The 22,413-nt window shown below is 43.4% G+C and overlaps 1 protein-coding gene and 1 pseudogene across 1 annotated transcript; both read right to left on the reverse strand.

Moving 5' to 3' along the window:
• Positions 1 to 12,794: 12,794 nt before the first annotated feature.
• LOC134187138 (uncharacterized protein K02A2.6-like) lies at positions 12,795 to 17,288 on the reverse strand. Its single transcript, XM_062655257.1, has one exon. The coding sequence runs from the start codon at positions 17,191 to 17,193 to the stop codon at positions 12,985 to 12,987; it is 4,209 nt and encodes a 1,402-aa protein (XP_062511241.1). The 5' UTR covers positions 17,194 to 17,288; the 3' UTR covers positions 12,795 to 12,984.
• Positions 17,289 to 20,187: 2,899 nt separating this feature from the next.
• On the reverse strand, positions 20,188 to 21,358 carry LOC134187140 (uncharacterized protein K02A2.6-like; annotated as a pseudogene).
• Between the last annotated feature and the right edge of the window lie 1,055 nt (positions 21,359 to 22,413).

Here is a 22,413-nt window from a genome sequence, read left to right on the forward strand (position 1 = left end):
GGATTTTGTAGTCGTCGTGGCTTGCAAATGGTATTGGGTGCCATTGACGGATCACACATACCGATTAAAGCATTGAACCAAGAGTCATACATCAACAGAATAAACTTCTATTCAGTAGTACTTCAAGCAACTTGTGATCATCGGATGATGTGTCACAGACTGTTTTGCAGGCTTCCCAGGTAGTACACATGTTGCGCGAGTTTTGAGAAATTCCGACCTGTTTGATCGAATCAGTGAATCTAGAGATACTATGTTTCCTGGAGGAAGTTTCATATTGGGAGATTCTGCTTACCCATTGTCAGCATGGCTACTAACACCCTATTGAGACAACGGCCATTTAACTTCCCAAACAGAGAAACTGCAACTATTTACATTCATCGACTAGAATGGTCATAGAAAGAACATTTGCTCTTTTGAAGGGACGTTTTCGTCAATTGAAGTATATGGATATTGACCGAGTTGAAGATTTTCCAAATATCATATTAGCAGCTTGCACGCTTCATAACATCTGCCTTATGTCTGAAGGGGATGTTGATGACCTCGTGGATGATGATGCTATTGGTATGGACGAAGATAGCTGTAATCCTTACAATGATGTAGCTACTACTATTAGTAGTGCTGGTATGAGAAATGAAGGCAAAGTGAAACGAGACCTTGTAACTGAACAGCTGTGGGAACAGTGTAGAGTTTTTCTACATTAGTGTTGTTCATAGGCTGTGTTGTTTATGTTGTATTCAGAGATCTAATAATGACGCTGCAACTTTGTTTTCCTTCTTGTTACACGAACAAAACAAATTGGTGCCACAAACGCAACTAATACACTCAGACATCGGATACAGTCACGAAGAATTAACAAACCTTAATCTGCAACATGCTTATAGTATAATAGGCTCAACTCGTGTATTACTGAGCAAGTAAAGATCAGTTACATACTCAGTGCTTGTGTGCCATATCTTGAACGGTTTCAACCAGATCCTTCAGTAGAGACATCTTTTCAGTCTGCATCTGCTTAAGAAAGGCAAAATTTTCTTTCTCTTCTTCTGCCTTTCGCTCTTCCATTGTTTGCAGCAAGATGATAATATCCTGTTTGGAGAATCCTTTCGTCTTGGTGGTTTCTCCTTTCATCTTCTTTCTTGGTGGAATAGGAAGGTCTTGCTCTGTATCAGATTCAATGGCTGCCTTGTCATACACTCTCTCAGTATCATTACAGGTTGTATGGCGGCTTCCAACAATCTCAATGTCAGCTGATATAGAAGACGATGTGTAGCTACTGGCAACATTAGTAGTGTCAAACTCTGGTCTGCTACCAAGGGTCTCATGTAGCTCAGTGTAAAATGCGCAAGCTCTCCTGCTGTTTGCTGTGAATAACCACAAGAAACCAGACTACTTAAAATCATAATGTTAAAGTCTTTTAACTGAAACAAACCTGTTTTTAGTTATGGTCAACCGTTCTACGATACAAGGACCTCAGAATTTTCCACCTAGTTGAGCATTGGGTTCCTGCGACCTTGTAGCCATGTCGCTGTAATACTGAGGCTATCTTTTTCCGCACACTGCCTTTCTTTGTTTTGGTGTCCTGAAACTCTTTTTGGTAATCACGGTAAGGGTCTAACAACATTAAGGTGTCAGCACGACCCCAGTGATACCCACCACTGTTGGATGATTGCAGTGACTCTTCATCTTGCTGACTTTCTTGCAATTGACCACTTGCAATTGAGCCTCAGAAGCATCTGCTTGAGTACTGTTAGCAGGTGATGGCAAATGACTAAATCCTCTTTAGCTAGTACCTTGTGACGTCTGCTGCATAACAGACCTTGAAAGAACGTTGTCTGCAAATATTGTAGCAGAAACGCGGCCCCATTCCATCAAGCCCGCTAGGTCTCCAAACAATGAGACCTACACCTAAAGGAAACGATTCTACGTCGTCTGCTGTTGAGGCTTGCTTAATCAAAGCGTTTCCGCTTCATCTTCGCGCGCGTGTACTACTTGGCCACGCCTATCTCCACAAACTAATCCACTTTCTCGCTGGATTAGTTTGTGGAGTTTGGGTGAGCTCAACCGGATTAGGTTGTGGACATAAAGAAACGCCCCCAGAACACGTAGTAAGATATCCACAATTGCACAATCAAGAGAGAGGCTTTGGCACTTATGAATAGTGGCAGCTTAAGCGAGGAAAGGAAATTGTTGTCTGTACACATGAAAATTTTCCCAGAACAAGAAACCTGCTTTTTCTCTTTGAAATTTTGTAGCCCCTCATGCCATTGTCAAAGTTAACAGTCACAGCATTACTTTCTACGGCATTCACCGTTCCAAGTGCACCGTTAAGACCATTACTCGTGTCGATGCTTCTGCGCAACATAAATCTGGCTCCAACAACAAGACAAAGTACAGCTTCTAACCCAGCTGTTAAGTTACAGTCCTTTTTCCATTTTTGTGTGGTCTTGGTTTTATCTACTTGATCTTTGCAAGGCAGTTGAACCCGAAGCGACTGCAGCGAATTTAACAATCCAAAGTTAAATTTATCACAAGCTTTTCTGGTGGAAAACAAACAAAAAGCAGGTAAACAATTTGATTTCTGCAGCTGCGTAGTGTCAATCACTGGGCAGTTGGTTATTCTTCGCTTGAGAATTTTATTAGTGTTTTAGTAAGACAATCACGTAGAATTTCATCTAGAATAACAATAAATTCTGTGTCGGATTTCTCTGACGATGATTGATGGTAATCTTATCATAAACTACACTGTCTTTCCAGAAGTTGACTGTCGTCAATGCTTACATCCAAGTTTACTTAGGATGGCCCTTTTATTGAGTTTCTCAAACACGTAATCTTCATTAACTGGAGGCAGTTGCAGAAAGATCTCCGAGAAAGAGGATGTTTGTGGAACCGAACCAGTTGTCGAATCCAAACACCTCATCAAGGCTCAAATGAATGTAGGCGATTTTGAGACTGGACAACATGGAAACGTCATCAATGACGATCAGTTTCAGATTGCACAGTTTCTCTTCGCATTATCTTTTGAGTCTTTTGGTAGTCTCCCGTAGCCAGTTGTCTGTACTTCATGTTCGATTGGCAATTGAAACAAGCGATGAACCGTCACTCCACCAACATTGAAGGCAGTTGTTGCTGCAACACAACAAATGACTGAATTTTTCTTTCCTTCCAAACAGTGCCAACGTGATCTCTAATGGCTTCAATTAGGAAAGACTTTCCCGTTGCCCCTACTGACGGACAAACATGTCACATAGTCCTTCCTCGTGTTGCTTCTAGTGCAGCAGGTGGTTTGACACGTGGTTGAAGACTGTTGCTTGATCACTATTCAACATTGAAAGACGGTCTATCAAGTTCAGTTGGTTTACGCAATTAAGCTGCAAGTCTTGCTCATCATCCATACCTGCTACCCCTTCACCTATGGTTTGCGTCTTTCACCAAGGTCTTCAAGAGCACTGTTCACCGCTTCTTCAGTTTTCCTAGCCTCATCAATTTTTTCACGTTCATCTGTGCTTGAAGAATGCGCTGCAGTTTTTTAATGATGGAAATTCAAGTCACTGTTCTTATGTAACATGTTGCTAAACGATTCTCAGCAATTTTATCCTCATTCATTAGTTGACTTACATCTATGAATGGCACAAAAAGCAGGAGCAAGGAATAGAAATAGTCTTTTTTCTGATCTTCTTTGCTAGAATCGAATAGTTTGTGATTGACAAGCAATGATTTTGATCTCTTGCGGTACTTGTCTCGACGTCTTTCTTAATTTTGTACGAAATTGTAAAGATAGACGTCGTCATGTGGCCTGTTGGGGTAAAATTTGTCATTCAAGTTGTCCTCAAAGATCTCTGCTGAATCCGTGACAATTTTCTTGAGGTCTTCCAACTTTGTATAGTTCTTTAGCCTTCGAGATCTCTTTTGAACGAAAGATAACGTCGATCCACTGTACAGTCTTGGACTTCTCACAGAGACGGTCGCCAAGCAGTATGTCACTAGCTTTGTACAGTCCACATTCACGAGAGCGCAAACTGCAAATGCCAAAGGTCCAGAGTTGACTACAGCTGTTTTTTGTTAGATTCAACTTGGTGCCAAAAGTCTTGCAGATTACTTCTTTCAGCTTTCGTAACCTACCCGATGACATAGAGTGCAAGTGCAAGAGACGTTCTGCAATAAACTGTATCTCCATGCGACTTTGTCGGAGTGTCTCACGGTAGAGAGGAGTGGCAATCGTGAGAAATCGTGAGATCGTGAGACATGCTCGTAAATCGTGAGTCTCAGGACGAAATTGTGAGAGTTGAGAGGCCTGGTCGGAGTTCTTGGGCGAGATCCCACAAAGATCTTCATTCTAAGATCTTGATTAGGAAATTGGCAATTAATTGACAATTTCGGTAAATTTCCTGACAGGATCTCGAATCTTGTTGCTGGGCTGGGATCTTGTAAGAAATTCATTCGAATGTACGCGTGCGCCAATTAATATATGTAGTGCACATCAAATTTCAATTTTATAGATTCTATTGACGTACTTTTATAAACTCAACTCAATAATTGCATAACTCAATAGTAACTCAACTCATGTACTGTTCAATACATGCACTTCTATATGTCTCAATACTCTTTCTTAATTGCAGTCGTCGTCACTGGAGCAATAATTAGCTGATTTTCCTGGTAATTTGACCTTAAGCTTCTTTTTTGTGTGTCTGTACACTTTCGATTCAGACTATGATTTATGGCTTGTTTGGATTTGTTGAGAAACTGGCCCTCGTACTTCTTTTTGAGGCATTCTAAATATCAAACAGAAACAGTGTCAATATTCACATACATATATCATGTGCACAATAAAATGGTGTAGTGCTTATGTTTACACATCAGCTGCATGGTCCTCTCTCTACAAATAGTACTGTTTCCAGCTTATGTTTACACATTAGCTGCATCAGGGGCTTCCCCAGGATTGAAAAGTAGCGTGGCTCTTGGGAGAGTGGTTTATTTGAGCGGGCATGGCCTCAACTATTTTGACCCTCGAAATTACTAGTAGTTTTGATGTAATCATTTATAACCTACTGTAAATGGACATAAATTGACACATAATGTCATTGTAACATTGAGATTATTAATTATCATACGTTTATTTATGTTATGATAGTCTGATACGCCTTTGCTTGAGATTTGACCAACTATGTACTGCTCTGTCAAAGTCAAACTCTTTCAGAGGTGGTCCCTCAACGGATATTCTCATGCAATGCTTGAGTGTTTTGTTGGTCATTTCACCATGTAAGCGGCTCTTGACTCTTCGCATTGTGGAGAAAGCCTTCACAGTCGGCAGTGTGAATCGGCAGAGTGAGACAAACCTCTGCTAACTTTGAAAAGTTGGGAAAGGAGCAATGAAGTGTTGTGCTCATGGCCAACAGCTGTAATACCTCTAACATTGAGTGTGAATGACAGTGCATGTGCAGGTAGCATCGCAGTTCATTCCATTCAGGCTTGAGATCGCTTTCATTGATGACTCTGTTTTCTCCTCCATACTGCTCTTGGAGTTGGTCCACTAGGATGTCTCCATATTTCTGCGACAGTGCTTCTTTCACTGACATGGGCAGTGTACTAGGATCAATGACTGAAAAACTAGCAAAGATACCAGTATTAGATAAGCGCTCCTAGATGTGACTACAGAGTGTGTCGATAAAGGGAGAAAGATTTGTTCGTGGAACTGTTGCTTCATAGCTGGGGTCACACTAATGTTGCTCTGTGACAATGGTTCTTCGAGGTCAGCGTCGAGCTTGTCCAGCGACAAACCTTGATTTGTGCGGAGCATTTTAAGTCAACGAATGGTAGAAGAGACCAACTTATGAAGTTGTCAAAGGTCAATCCTAGTAGATTGAAGAACACAGCTTAGCCAGGTAATAGCTGGAAGAACATCGCACATCATATAAGGTGGCAATGACTTTATATTGTCTCACAACCTTGCTGAGACCATGAGCAAGGGCATCTCCTCTGTCCTCCGCTTCTCGGCCTAAGCTGACAAGCACAGCTGGCAGTACCTTCACCAGTGTGTGGCAGGCACTTTCGTGAGACAACCATCTTGTATCACAAGCCTTTTTTAGCTTAAGTGGGGGTTCTAGAAACTCTTGGATTGCTTTCAAACCCGATATGCGGACAGGGCTGTTCAGGTAGAAGTAAAAGAGCTGTGACAGGGTTGGCTTGAATTTCTTGTCAATGAAAGACACATCCTTTCCTGCTTGTGCTGCTGCCAGTTCTAGTCGATGGCACACACAGTGGATACTTATCAACATTGTTTGCCGTCGCTTTAGCCTTGTATCACTCCCATTTTACATATAGTAGGATAGAAGCATGTGTATATGCATGTACTTGTATGCACGCATGCAGACACATCTATTACCTCTTTGATACAAATAACACGTACTCCAGATAAGGGTCTTTCTTGTTGGAGAAAGAACTCCTTTTGAACTAAAGCCTACTTTATTTAAAAGACCCGAAGCCAGCCAGCTCTTCCTTTGTGTAGACTTCATCTAACAGCTTCCGCACATATTTCTGTGGAGGAGATGCGGAGCAAGGTAAATCCGTCAAAACAATGTCTTTGTACTTTACCTGCAAAGCAATATATTGCATTCATTTCTGCATTAATTTATGACAAATGAGCAAATCACAGGAGATTCTTCGGTTTCTTTCTTGTTTCCACTGTGTACAATAACTAATGGTAGATCTCTAGACGCAGTTGGTGTTGGAAACGTCTAGCTATTTTCATTCATTGAATAGAAGCCCCGGGGCCCTGGGGAGTTACAATATTTGGTTCTTTGATAAGAATTTCTGGAGTGTGTACAGTGCAGGGGCAGGGGCGTACCTGGTGCATTTTATGGGGTGGTCTTTAGTGCTCTAGTGGACCTCCCAGTCAGTCAACTATCTCTATTCTAGTGTATCTATTTATTAGTTACCAGGTCTATTGGACAGGCCCGGCCGAAAGAAACATCTGGTGGGTCGGCAAACAATCTATTGGACATTTTTCCATTAGCTTCAAAATTTGCTTTAAAAATTACATATCTTGCAATCTATTTGAATAAGCCAAAAACTCGCAATGTATGCTCATTACCGGTTACAAAGTCATTGTAGCACTTGTCTAGTCTTTTTGCACATGCAACGTCATAATATTATTTAGCCTTTCTTGCTTCATTGTTGAACGAAGGTAGGTCTTTACTCTCTTCAGTGCAGAATGCGACCTTTCGCTTGTTGCGTACGTTGCTGGCATAATCACATGTCTTAGTACTGTCTCGACTTCAGACAGCAGTTTACGGCCTTCTCCAAGATTGAGAACAAAGGACTTGACATCGGAAATTGTAAACTGCTTCTCCTGCTCACTTGCAAACGAGTTTGAATGACCTCAAGTTGGTGAGCTAAAAGATCTTGATCAGAGTCGTCTCCATAAGCAACTATCACCTTACGGAAATCTGACTCAAATTCATTTCCGGAGACAGCATTCGACAACAAATTGTGAAGTTAACAGTAAACTTTGTAGCTTGGTTGATCAAATCTGTCCTTAATTGCCGAAATGACTCGGTCAAAAGCGGCAAAACAAATTATTCTGAAAAGCTGAATTTGTCTAATTCTGTATGTGTTCCTGCTTTACCATAGTATCTATTAAAGGGGAAATCCCACGAAAATACAAGTAACGTTCACATGATAGCACTAAGTGCCCTGATTCTATTGGTACCTTTCTTTCTTAATGCAAGTTTTCCTGGACGGAGAAATTGAGCTTCCAACGGGGGTAACCCTATCGTAGTCGCCGTTTTGAGATGATGACGTAGGAATAGCTTACGATTGCGCATGTGTTGTCATCATTGTATATGGCGTATCTTCCGTACAGCTTTGAGCCGGAACGTGATGACGCTGAGAGCAGTTTGAGGTCGTAAAACTCTAATGAAATCGATTCGGACACAGGGGACGGAAACCCCAAGCGCTTGGTCAACTCAGATGGTGCACATGCGGTCAGTGTGTCATCATGCCCACTGCCTTTGCTGACAAGAGTTGGAGGCGCTAAGTTACAGACTCTGTGGTTTACTGTGTGTGGTAGAACACGCAACTTCTGAGCTAGTCTGCCTCAACTACGACGTTCTGTGCACTGCTGTGTCCGCAGTGGTAGATGTCACTGAAGATTCCTTCACAGAACCTCTGAATAACAGGCTACTTGATACAAGTGCGTACGGCAGTGCCATTTTGTTTGTTGTCTATTGTCTTTCACTTTACAGGCTTTTGAGGTTGACAGCATACAGTCAGTTTACATATTGGACTCACAAGAGACTGGGCAGGCATGTTAGAATGGTCATACCGTCATGTGTAGTTTTTTCTATCAGAAGAACTTTCCCAGAAGAAGGCGAAGTGTACGTGGGGTTTAGGGAGCATGAACCATGATTAGATAAGATTTTGACAATATTGTATGTAACTACCTAATTCTAAAAATCTGTGTCAACTAATGTCCCATCTTACATCTGCAATAGCATATATATCATAGCTGTTTGTTCTACGTAAGCGTTGTTTTACGAGCACTAACAACAGTTTCCTTGAGTGGTCTTTTACAGGTGGCAATGCTGGCTGGTAAAATCACTGGAGGTTGCCTGGCTTTGTGTTTTGGAACAGGTTGTGGATTCAGCTGTCTTTTATTTAGAACTGCTTTAAGGATTCCTTGCAGATAGCCATAGCGTTTGATTCAGTGATGGGTTTTAGCAACCCAGATCTTGGTAGGTTTGGGAAAAACCACCTTGTATCTCATTTCTCCACTACTTGTAGTAGGTTCTCCTCTTCCTGTGTTGTGGTGATGATTAAGTGCAGCCAGCTGTGTTCTTGCAAGCATTCCGTTGTAGCTGAAATGTTGCCTCTTGGGACAATATTTTGTGAGAAGAGCATGGTAAACTTCCGAATTAGCAGTGTGGCTGAAATCAGATAGCTTGTCAAGGTCTTTCAAAAGCTATTTGTGTAGGACTACCGACTTCGGTGCATCATGTGCTGGAGAACATTTCTTTGATCACTGCTTTCGTTGGCTTTTTTCAAGTTCTTTATTATTTATTTATTATTGAACATGCACAGAACATTCTAAGTATTGTGATGACTAAGATTAGGCTTCGGTAACACAACGCAAGACTGATTCTGTATTTAGGAAACCCATCTTATATATACATCTTACGCGCATGCGCAACACTACTCATGACACTCCTCCTACAATATTAGGTTCACCGTCTCAGTAAACATCTTCGTCATCCTCATCCGTGTACCGATATTCGACCCCTTCATATCTGTTAGCGTATGGTTCTGGTGTGAGATGTCTCACAAAACGTTCTTGTCTCATTGGATACCGTCTTCTATAATCTTCAGGCTGCTCTCTCTGTTCTTGTGATACCGGACCACAATAGTCATCTTCTGTATCCAATTCACTGTCCGTCCTTCTCTCCTCGATACGCAACACACACATCAAGATATAAAGCAGCAACAAATTCTCCCTTTTGAAGGACCTCTGACTGGCTATTAGCATTTGCTACTCGAATCCACAGCGTTTTGTCCGACTGAGGAATTACGATTGAATGCGCTGGTTTGACCATTGACTCACGGTTTCTCAATGGTTCTCCTGAATTTCCTGTCCTTGCCTCATGCCTCGCGCTGTACACGAGATAAACATCTCACTTCCAGCTGGAATTGACACGAATTCCTGTACTTGTGCGTGTATAGTTCCAACTTATGTCCAACATCATTGTAGTCCTCTAACAACTTTACTGTTTCTCCACTTCCAGAAACCAACAACTTCATCTCATGAAAATCAAAGGTCACCTTGCTAAGCCTAGACAGAAAGTCAACGCCCAGAATGACTGGTACCACTAATCCTTCTACCACCAATAACCGTAGCTGGAAGACTTCCAAATGCATTCCAGTCAACTGCACATCTCTTCATATTTGTCCTTTTACCTGAACCAACTCACCTCCAACACCATTGCACGTCACAACCGGTGACCCTTTCAGGCAGTTCAAACTGTCTTCTGATAACCGATTTGCAGATATAAGGCTGAATTCTGCTCCCTTGTCTAGCATTGCATCTATGTCCTGGTGATCCAGCACTCCCGTGACAGAAACAAATGGGCTCCTAGGTAGTCTCTTCCTTGTCATACCAAACTGTCTATGTCTACCCGAGGTATAGCCAGAAACTTGTAATACCGCTGTAGTCGTTGTTGGTCCAGCGTTATGCCTTGTTTGACGTTGCTGGGGTTCCCATTGAGAATTCTCTCTAGCTCTCTGCCAACAATTTCTATATCCGCCCCAGTGTATTTTGTGGCAATACCAGCATTCTATTTCTTTTTTCTTGTTGTAGTTCTCCTTTGTGCTCGCTGCCCCCTAGAGACCACTTGCTGGCGTTCCGGAATCCTTTGACATCCACAAGATTGTTCCATCCCTTGAGAGGCAAGAGCCAAACAATCATTTGCACCTGTTACTGTCATTGACATGGCTGCTCTCATTCCCATTTGAATTGATCTGGCTTCTTCTGCCACATTGAGCATTTATCATATTCTTTCGGCTGTCAACCATTTATGACGCAAAACTTCCTGTCTGACAAAGTCAGTAGACATTTCCGCAAGGAAGCGCCACAACACTCGAGACCGCTTCGTTTCTGGCACTTCCTTTGCAAAAGCATAGTCTGTCATCTGCCGCAACCGAAATAAATAACTGGAGAGAGCTTTATCTGGTTGTTGCTGGGCTTCTTCAAACCTCTGGATAGCCTGTTCTTTCCCATCTTCTTTTTTCCAATCGTACAATTATTTCCTTAATATTACTTACCCGGGCTTCTCCAGCCGCTTCTGCTTGGTTTAACCACATTTCAATCTCTCCCGACTACTGCAAACGAAACATCATGGCGCAGTACTCAGAATCTTTCCATCGTTGGATGTTATTTGCTTGATTGATTCGCTGAACCATCAAGTAGTGACTCTTGAATGCCAACCAATGTGACGGAGACAGGATTTCACCAAACGTACGTGTGAGACGCACCTCCCGACTTCTTACTGCGTCAGTCCTTTCAGCCATATCCACACAACAGAGAAACGAAACTAACTCCTGTCACCACTGCGATGACTAAGCGTAGGCTCTGGTAACACAACACAAGACTGAATCTGTATTTAGGAAACCCAACTTGTATATACATCCTACGCGCATGCGCAACACTACTCATGACACTACACTTAATGAGGTTTTAATAAGTTTAAAGGATTTGAATTAATCGGGACAGGTATGTGTGAATTGTACAAACTCAGTATACATATACAGTAAAATGTCGTGTGTACAACATTATAGCAGCAATTGACCTGTGTACTATCAATCAACATGTCACAAGTCATAACATAGTAAAACTCAGAAATCTATACAAACTGAAAGTCTACATCATGTGAAAAAGTATACATACTTTGCAGTAGGTGCAACATATACCATAAAATTCTATTCCCTACCAAACTGCCAACAGAATCAAGTACTTGTTAGTGTTTTTAGTGATTCCAAATGCTGAACTTTGGCCAGTGCTTTCTTATCGTTGCAAATCCACTGGGATAACTTGCAAGGATTCAGTTGGTGCAGCACATCGTATTTCATTGATGGAAAAGATTTGTGTGCTCTTGGCCTGGTCTGCTTCCTGGCATTTCCCCCTACTTCCTTTGCTATCAAGAGAACATCCTTCTTTCTATCCACAGCATCGCGTTTTTATTTGATTCATCGGCAATGGCTAGCATGTTCTCGAGGTTGGTGAGAACAGACTCTAAACCCATTGATGCTCTGGTTACTTGTTGTGCTGACTGGAATGACACATTAGCACCCTCGTTCATATCATATCATTAATGAAATTGTTTTTGTGCTCCACCCTCAAGTCCAAGGGTATGTTTCTACCAAAACCACGATGCAAGTTGAGTGTTCTATTCCACAGCTGCCTTTAAGCATCCCATGGGTTTAGAAGATTGAAGCCAGCTGATCAGCTTGAAAAAGAAATGTTTTCAAGGCATATTTAGTTCTACATGCATCTTTGAAGTGAAGCATTTTAGATTTTCATGTTCGTAATAGCCTTTGTTCATCCATTTCATGGACTACATCTTGGAAGTCACGCTCTAACAGAGCCATTTTCATAAAATTGCAGCTATAGTTGAAACTATGGTCGTCATTGTACGGTTGTTCTTGACTGCACAGTCTATCTGACACTTGGGTTTGAACTAGGTCTGAAGGAATATGAGTCAGGCAATGTGCTATTTATCGACAATTTGATGATCACTCCATGAAACCACTCTTCTCGTTAATGATCAGGAAGTCCTGGTGGGACAGCATGTTCTCCGGGCTTCTCGTACCAATATGTTGCAAAGCACAAGCAATGACATACCCTTCTAGGACATCTTGAAGAAAGCTATTGCATGCCCTATAGTTTTTTGTGTCACAGGAAACTTTTCTTTGATCCAGTTTGTTTCGGAGATTGTATATTGTGCCCAAGTCACGACTGCTATTTGTCTTGTAGAATTTTGCATAGATTAATTGAGAAAATTGATCATTCAGGGATAGTCTTCTGCATGTGGCAAGAGTGCTTCCAGTCTCTTATATGGCACCAGACCATTGATTGCAGCCCTTTTGAGTTTCGTGCACGCTCAGCAGAGCTAATCACCACCAAAATGCAACCGCACAAGAGGTTGACTTATCTTTTATATTGAGATGAGACATTATTTCAACCATGTCCTGTTTGTGTCGTGTTCTACGACTCTGTTAGGTATTACCTAGTACACACACGAGACGCTGCGGTTCCACGTGGCTCTATTGTCAGACTCACACCACGCACACTCAAGTTACACAGTACCCGTATCTACCTGCTACTATATATAGTCCATATATACTCTACATCCCTTTTTCTTTAAACACAAAAAAACAAAAAAAAACTGCAACACAACCATCTAGACGTTCAGTCATTATACAGTACTGTCAGGTTTTTTTTAGCTACGTAACATAGTCTTGAAGATACTTTGGACTCTTCACCACTCGTCCACTTCTGGTAGTTCTCGTTGAGTTGTCTTGGGAGGTAGTGGTAGATACTGGCCGGTTCTCTATCTGTCTCTTCGGTGTTTTCGTAGTCTTTGACTGTACAACTTGCTGAGGTGCATGGTTGTCATTCCTTCCTCCTGCTGTGTCCATTACCTGCTGGGTAGGAATCCTCACTGGTTCTTCCTTGACCTTCCTCAGATGAACCCTATTGCGTCTCAATTCTTTACCATGTTCCGTCAAGATTCCATAAGATCTATTGGGTAGCACATTAGTCACTACTGCCTTCGGCCACACTACGTCTCGTTTCTGTGTTAGTGGCTGTACTCGTACCGTATCACCTGGACGCAATTGTGGCAAATCTCGAGCGTTTCTGTCGTAATTCGCCTTTTGTTTGTCTTTGTTGACCCGCTGATGGTCACTCTCATCTGGATTCATCTTTGGTTCAAGAAGACTAGCTTTCGTCGGAAGAAGGGTGCGTGTTCTCCTATTGAACAGTCGTTGTGCTGGACTTGTGGCAAGTCCTTCACTCGGGGTGTTCCGATAATCAAGTAATGCTAGGTAAACATCTGTACCTGCTTCTCGCGACTTCTTGAGAATTCTCTTGGCTACTTTAACTGCATTTTCAGCTTTTCCGTTACTCTTCGGATATCCTGGACTTGCAGTATTATGTTGAAAATTCCATACGTCTGCAAAATGAGCAAATTCTTGTGACTGAAATTGCGGCCCATTATCGCTAAACAAGTGCTCAGGAATTCCGTGTCTAGCAAATTGTTGTTTCAATGATTTGATCACAGACTTCGACGTTGTTTCATGTAGTCGCTCCATCTCAAGAAAATTGCTTTGGTAATCTGAAATTACCAAGTAGTGCTTGGACCTATACTCAAACAAATCAACTCCAACTTTCACCCAAGGTCGTTCTGGGACATGGTGCGATACTAGTGTCTCCTTAGATTGCTTCACTGGATACTTGTTGCATTCTTCACATGACTCTATCTTGTCTCTTATCTGTCCTGTCATGCCTGGCCACCAAATACTTTGTTTTGCACGACGAATGCAGCCATTGATGCCCAAGTGCGTCGAATGTACTCTGTCTAGCATATAGGATCGCAGTTGATCCGGGACTAGAAGTCTGTCTCCACAAAAGACTAGCCCATTCTGTACTACCAGCTGATCACGAACACCAAAATAAGGGGTCAGTGCTCTCGGTATCTGCTTCTTGTGATCTGGCCATCCTGAAAAAATCATTTCCTTTAGCTGCTTAATACCATCATCCGCGATTGTTGCCTGTCTAATCTTTTGTACTGTTTCAGGTTTCAAAGATAGCAAAGCATTGTCTTGTTCCTCATCTGCGTCTATTGCCAAAACATCTTCCCGATTAGTCTCTTCTCTAGATCTTCTGTCACTCTCTACTGGTGCTCGGGATAGAGTGTCTGCTAAATGCATATCTGTTCCTTTCTTATATCGAATGGTGATGTCATACCGCTGTATACGTAACAACATACGTTGAAGACGTTTTGGCGCTGCCTGCAACGGCTTCTTTGCAATCACCTCTAGCGGTTTGTGGTCGGATTCCACATCTACTGCACGACCATAGGTATACTGATCAAACCGTTCGAGTCCGTAAACTATCGCTAACAATTCCTTTTCTATTTGCGCATAGCGCTCCTCCGCATCTGTGAGTCGTCTGCTAGCATACGCTACAGGTTGCCCGTTTTGCATCAACGCAACACCGAGTCCAACACTGGACGCATCACATTGTAGCGTAACACTATCTTCAGCTGAAAAATATCGAAGAACTGGAGCGGAACTAACTGCTGCTTTTATCTGCTCAAAAGCTCTCTCTTGCTGATTCGTCCATTTCCACTCCACGTCTCTTCTGGTCAATTGATGTAGAGGTTCACTAATGTCAGTTAGATTCCGAAGGTATTTGGCAAGATAAGTTACTACTCCTACCAAACGACGAACTGCTGCCACGTCATTCGGTCTGTCCATTGCTAGAATAGCTTTCACCTTTGCTGGATCTGGTCTCACACCTTCCGTGGTCAAGAGGTGACCCATGTATGGAACATTCGTCTTTCTTATGCGAAGTTTGTCTCGGTTTAAACGCACTCCTCGCTCCTGACAACGTCTCAAGAGCTGTTTCAGCTTCTTCTCATGATCTGCTACTGCGCTCTCTTCAGTATCTCCAATGCCTGCGATCAGAATATCATCTGCAATGGCCCACACACCATCAATGTCAGCAACCATTTCGTGCAATCTCCGTTGGAAAACTTCTGGCGCTACGGAGATGCCAAACGGCATACGTTTGTAACAATATCTACCAAACGGGGTACCAAACGTCGTCAGCTCCCTTGACTTCTGATCCAGTTCAATATGCCAAAAACCACTTTTTACGTCAGCCACCGTAAAAACTTTAGCATTTGCTAACTGCGGTAGGATATCATCCAGGACTGGTATCTGATACCGCGATCTCTTCAGCGCTCGATTCAGAGGTTTGGGGTCTAGGCAGATCCTGATGGTACCGTTCGCTTTCTTCACGGCCACCATACTAGACATCCATTTGGTCGGTCTACTTATCTTTTCTATTACTCCAGTCTGCTCTAGTTTGTCTAATTCAGCTTTCAACGGTTGTCTCATCGCTACAGGAACACGTCGTACGGGAATCTGAACCGGTGTCACTGTCTCATCTATGTCAAGTTGTAACGGCTGTCCTAACGATCCAACTTTGCCGTCAAACACTTGCGGATATCGCTCACTAACATTCTCTACCGTCATGAGATCCTTGTCTGTTTCTACAGCGGGGTGTGTAGACGGAGCATCCAACAGCTGTATTCGATCATACTGCACTGTCACTAATTGCATTTGTTGCGCCGCACGTGAACCCAAAATAGAGACTGCTGCTCGATCAACTACTACGAAATGCGCACGGTAGTTTCGATTATTTCTAGGATTCTTCAATCGGAGCGTACAGCGTCCTACGGGAGTCACCTTCGAACGATCATAGAGGGTTAGAACCTGAGGGGTAGACTCCAGTTTGACATGTTTTGGCACATCAGCTCTCCGTATCACATTACACGAGGCACCTGTGTCAACTTGAAACTGTACCATCGACTTGCCTTCCAACAGCATTGTTGCCATGATCTGTGGTCTGTACTTCTCTGTCCTAACTGCATTGACATCATGCTGCCCTGTGAGAGTCAGCGTCATGAGCTCTTCTGCCTCATCACTACTTACAGATTCCTGCGCACAGTGTACACGCGACTTCACGCTTGGCTGACTACGGCACTTCCGCGCATAGTGATTTAGTTTGCCACACTTGCTACACTGCTTTCCGTTCGCTGGGCAGTTCACGCGTCCCTTTGCATGCTGCAAACCACAATACTGACATTCAGTCTTAGCGCTCACCTTCACTGTGTCTTTAGACTGATATCTCTTTGACTTCACTTTGGAGGACTTGGGTACGTACTGCTTCTGCACCCTGTGTACTTCAGTATCTGCTCCGCTCATCGTCTTGGCCCTCTTCTCGGTAGCCTCATACGCCCTGCATAGATCAACACAGTCTGCTAATGAGAGATTCTTTCTTTGCAGGAGTTGTTTACGCAACCCCTGATCATGCACACCACACACGATTCTATCACGGATCATGTCGCTTTCTTGGTCACCAAACCGACAACGTTGAGCTTGCTCTCTCACCGACGTTAGAAATTTGTCAAATGGCTCACCATGATTCTGCCGCCTCTGATCAAGGACAAAGCGTTCGTACGTAACATTTGCTTCACCCACGCAATGCGCTTCCATTAGCTCAATCACTCTTGCCATATCCGTCTTCTCCGCCTCCTCTGCAAATGGTAAGCTATTGTATATGCGCAACCCTGCTCTACCAATGCATGTGATAAACGACGCAAGCCTGTATTCATCTGACTGCGACGTCATCCGCGTCACGGTCTCGTACGATCTCCAGAGTTGGCTCCATTCACGCCAATTCTCTGCCAAATTACCTTTTACCTGAAGGGGTCCAGGACTGGGAAAGGTCGCTTGAACTAGCAGTTGAGCCGCTGCGCATGCAGCTCCAGCTGCAACGTCTTCCGTGTCGTCACCTTGCCGGTCGGGCACTTCCCTGGCTCCTAGCTCAGCGCTGCTTCGTGGACTGTCTTCAGTACTCATAGCGCTAGCACTCCTGACACCATGTGTCGTGTTCTACGACTCTGTTAGGTATTACCTAGTACACACACGAGACGCTGCGGTTCCACGTGGCTCTATTGTCAGACTCACACCACGCACACTCAAGTTACACAGTACCCGTATCTACCTGCTACTATATATAGTCCATATATACTCTACACTGTTGTTGATTTTCATTTAATTCAAGAAGACGTAGACAGTGTCTTTCTGAATTTCTACTGGCATCAAACATGTGATCATGGATGATGTGCTGTGCCACAAACTTTGAGAACTGTGGAAATGCAGGGGAAACTTAGTGATCACCCTAGAAACAAGCACCGTGAACTTATCACGAAGGCATTGGTGATCACTAGCAGATGGGAAAATGCTGCATCAGAGACTGCCAAGATGGAAAATCGTGGTCTGTCCTTGGACAAACACTTGGCGGTACAACCCTTTCCTCCGTTGACATAAGATTATAGCAGTGCAAGGACTTGTTTCTGCGATCAAGTTATACTTAGTTTTTATCTCTAGGTCCACATTGTCACCAGTGATCTGGTGTAGCTTTATGCAAAGGTCTGCACCAGACAGACGGAGCACCACAGTTATATTGTACTGACCCAAGCAGCACTGGCCCAGGCAGTGAAGGCATGCTAATACCATGCCCACTCCTAGGACATTCTGCTTGGTCACATTCCCCAATAGCTTCGTGTATAAACTGGCCCTATCTGGGCGCGCTCTCCATGCACTCCTTCAATGAATTAAAGAAGAATCAAAGGTGCTGGCTGTATGCTGAAGCTTCACAAGAGTTAGTTTATAAGGCATTGCCAGGCCAAGCCTGGTTAGCCTTGTAAACGCTTTCTTGCCTCCTGAATTATGCATGACTATACTTGTAATATACTGCAGGGAAGACACGCGCTGATTTGTTGTTTTCAGAAGACAACCAGCAGCCATACTAAGACGAGTTAAAATACTACTGCACATAGTAGGCGACCGCCACTGTGAGCATGCAGCTGCAGTGAGCAACTTCCAGAAAGTTGGAGCAGAACCTGCTAACTTGTCTGCCACAGTCTCGAGTTTTGAAGTAGCTATAATTATTCTGAGAGTGATATATTCCTCAAAACACAATTGGATGACGGTGTGCCCACTCTTTGTTTACTGTCTTGCAAAGGCAGTCGGTGACTTTCAGCATGAGATCAGGAATTCTGCAGATGGCTCTTCCCTGTTTGTTTATGTTCCCAGTAGCCAATGGACCTCCATATGCCTGCCTAATTGGGATTGAGAATCCTCTTGTGTACTCCCTGGACGTGTACAACACTGTGATCCACATGGAAATACGCCCGAAATGCTATATGGGAAAGAGTTGGGAAAGTGGTGGGATACTGATGGGAAATAGCAAAAAGACCAGTATGGGATTGTGACCCATTCCCCACACTTGGGATTTTGGATTCCCACAACAAACCCTTTCCAAACCGAACATTGTGGGTTTTTGGATCCCACAACAAACCCTTTTCAAACCCAGTAATTTGAGATATACGGAAACCATCTCTCTACCATTGTGGTATCTACGAACACGTTGTGGGTTCTTTTTGGCAAATTGTGCGTCCCATGGATGAAATGCTAGGCGTATTAACTGCAATTAATTAATGCATTAATTAATATATTTATGACGTTATCAAATGACTGCTTGCGTTAAATGTACAGTAAACGGTTTGAAAACACAACAATATATTTCAAGTGAAATCAAACTTCATCTAGCTCAGCACTCTACGTGTTTAGGCGGTACGCCCTTTGTAGGAGGTGCAAGCCAATATAACTTCCTTGCGCTTTAACAGCTTCTTGGCTCTATATACAATAATCCAGTTTTTGTGTTTGGACTTTTTTATGTGTAGTGTCTTCGTCAGCAGCTTCGGGTGACGCTTTACCATGTGTTTTTGGCCAAAGGAATGTTGAAATACTTGCAAAGTATAACGTGACAGGTCTTCTGTGTCAGATCTAGAATAGAGAGATACATAAATATTGTAAAATGCCTCTAACTAATCGAACTATTTTTCTTACCGTCATAGATAACATCTGCAGTTCCGTCGGATTCTGTTTCCGACCCAGATGCATCATTTGCATAGTCATCTGCAGCTGCTCCGCGTTGACACAGTCTTTTCTGCTTGTTTCGTTGACCTCTTCGAGGGGTTGGCAGCGTTTGCGGTTCCGAATTTGTGACCAAAGCCGGATCTTTATTGATATCGCTGTGGGTGGTTGAGTCTGGATTTCCAGGTGCTGAAGAAGATGAGCTGGGACTACTAGTAGAGTCTGACCCTGAGTTGATTTCATGAGTGACGACGACGTCCACTTTCTAGTAAATTAAATCAAAAGGCACAGCAAGGGACGTGAATGACTATCTACGGATGGATCAACTTACCGAAGGGTGCACGCTCTTGTCTTCTCCACTCTATCAACGATGGCATTACGTGTTTCCGAATGCCCGCTACGGAAATGAACACATGCATAGGTTTCTATAGTTCTTAGCACGTATATCAGTTGTTACTTACGTTCTCCGAAGTTGAGCTGAGGAATGGTGCGTGAGTAGTGCAATGGTGCATGTTGGTGCATGCTGGTGCAAGTTACTACAATACCCCTTGTTCTAAAACAAATAAAGTAACCCAACGCAACAGATAACGCAACATAACCCATGTCAATCAAACATTCGCATCTTTGGCTTTGTCTGTCAACTTTACTTGTCGCCCGGATCTAGTTGCTATTCCTTCCTTGTAGATAGAGCGTGATGCTGGCTGTGCCCACGCTGAATCCGTCGTGCTACTTCCTTTCTCACAGTTTGTAAGTGTCTCTGATTTGGCCACGGGTCGACTGGGAGTCCCTTCTGGCGATAAAGTGGGGGTTGTAGATACCTGAGGCATTGACGGTGTGGAAGCTGAAGCTTGTGATAGTGTTGCTGCAGGAGGCGAGTTGTCTATAATGTCCATATTTCTTCTTGTAGATGGCTCAGAGATAGCTGGTGTTGATGCTGTTGCCGGTACATGCTGTGTCAGCTGTGCTCATTGGAGCATGGAATTTTCTTACATGTCTTCGATTTCTTAGTAACATACGCCTTCCATCAGAGACTCCTATTTGTTGCCCGTATTGCTCAGCAACTCTCCATCGTTTGCTTGGATCTGAACATCCGTTCTGTGACACTACTACTGTGCCGTTTGTCAACTTAGGGAGAGGGTGGACTCCTCTCTTGGCATCATGGTCTTCTGCCATTCTTGCTTTTGCCCGAATCTGATGTGGCGGGCTTACGATAACAGGAGGGCTATATGATGGCACTCGAGTGTGGAAAATTCGACCAAACAAGGCTTCCCCGCCGTGGATTTCAACATTCTGTTTGTTGAGTTTCTTATGTTTATTAGAACCTGTTGCAATCGGCAGACAAACGGAATAGAAGGTCGTAGTCCCCGTAATCGCTCCCGTAAGATACGGTGCATCCGTTCTGCCATGCCGTTTGCTTGAAGATATCGCGGGCTGGCTTTGATGTGCTGGATGCCTAGTTCCTCCAGAAATTGTTCCATTTCTGTAGCCCCAAACTGTGGGCCGTTATCTGACACCAGCATAGATGGCAATCCAAGTCTGGCAAAGACCTCCATGAGCTTTTCTATCACTCTTGTGGCTGTGGTCAAGCGTAGGGGAAGCACCTCTGGGTAACGAGACCCATAATCGATGATGGACACGGGAGTATGACCTATGGAAACAAGGTCTACTTTCAGTTTGTTTCATACTACTTCTAACTCTGGTGGTTGTAAGTTCTGGTCGGAGTTGGGTCGTCTCCTCCAGCAAATGTCACATCGTTCTCCAAAGAGCTTTGTATCCTTTGTAAGAACTGGCCACCAAACTCGTTTGCGAAGCGTGTCCTGATAAGCGTCTAGACCTGGGTGTTCCTCGTGTGCTAATCGCAGTATCTGCCGTCGTAACGCTTCCGGAATGACAACGGTTGCCCAGCAACAAAACGCCTTCTACAACTTATTTGTTCTCGCACCAAATAATATGGTTCCTCAGCAACACTGCGATCTCTCCAAGCATGCATGATTACTCTCTTCTTAATGGCGTTTATCGGAACATCCTCGTCTGATGCTCGTTGGATCTCAGCGATACCAACCGGGGCTTCTTCCAATACCATATTGGCATGTTTCCCTACAGATCGAGACTCTTCTGGCGTTGTGTCTTGCTCCGGTAGTGGCGCTCGAGACTAACTGACATCCTGGCTTATAGGTGAGCGAGAATTGATAAGGCGTCAGTGATACAAGCCACCGCTGTAAACGTGGGGTATGTCGCCAAATGACTTGTGTATTATGTCTACCAGTGGCTTGTGGTCGATAGCAGCTTCTTTTCCTTCATCTTTTACTGCATAGTTGCAATGAGGTGGTCTGCAACGTTGCTTGTACGTAACGTCTTTGGAAATCACTACAAAGAACATATTCTGCATTCTCTTTGTGCACATTGAAATATGAGCTGAAGACATGTAGTTTATTGTGTGACAATTATTTACTGTCGTGATATCTATTCTATCTTCTTTTTGTCTGTGTTTTGCTGACTGCTTAGGGCATTGGGCCTTATCTATACTTCACAGGGGCGTAGCGTGGCTTGGGCTAGACTATATCCCATCATTTGTAGGCGTGTCATAAAAATTGTGGGCTGTAAATACGTGTGAGGACCAAAGTTGTATATAGTATATACACTATCCATTTTCCAGTCTGGATCTGCCACTGATTCAACCGTCAGTCAAATAAAGCCAATAAAAGTAGGCTTTTCTCGTAGCATTGTGTAGCCGTCATTTCTAGCTACAGGTCACGCTGGTATGTCACAAATACCATATATATATATATATATATATTACATGCATGTGGAAATTCATACAAACACGCATGCATCCACACATGTAATGTAAATTTAAACAATCCCACTACAGTTCGTCTAAGGAGATAAGGAAATGGCTTCAACATGATGTCGACCAGAGCAGTGATGATAAATAAGAAGAACGAGATGACACATGCATGTTGAAAGAGATTGTACAAAAAAAACCATCAAACAGACGAAGAAATCTGAAGAGCGCTGGATGCTCGAAGAGCGGGATGAAATTGCGGCAGGCTTCAGACTCCCGACTGATAATGATGTCCACAAGTGAAGTGATGAGAAAAAAGACGAGATGACACACGTGCGACGAAAGAATCAGTA

The sequence above is a fragment of the Corticium candelabrum genome, chromosome 11, assembly GCF_963422355.1.
Source record: "Corticium candelabrum chromosome 11, ooCorCand1.1, whole genome shotgun sequence".
NCBI lineage: Eukaryota > Metazoa > Porifera > Homoscleromorpha > Homosclerophorida > Plakinidae > Corticium > Corticium candelabrum.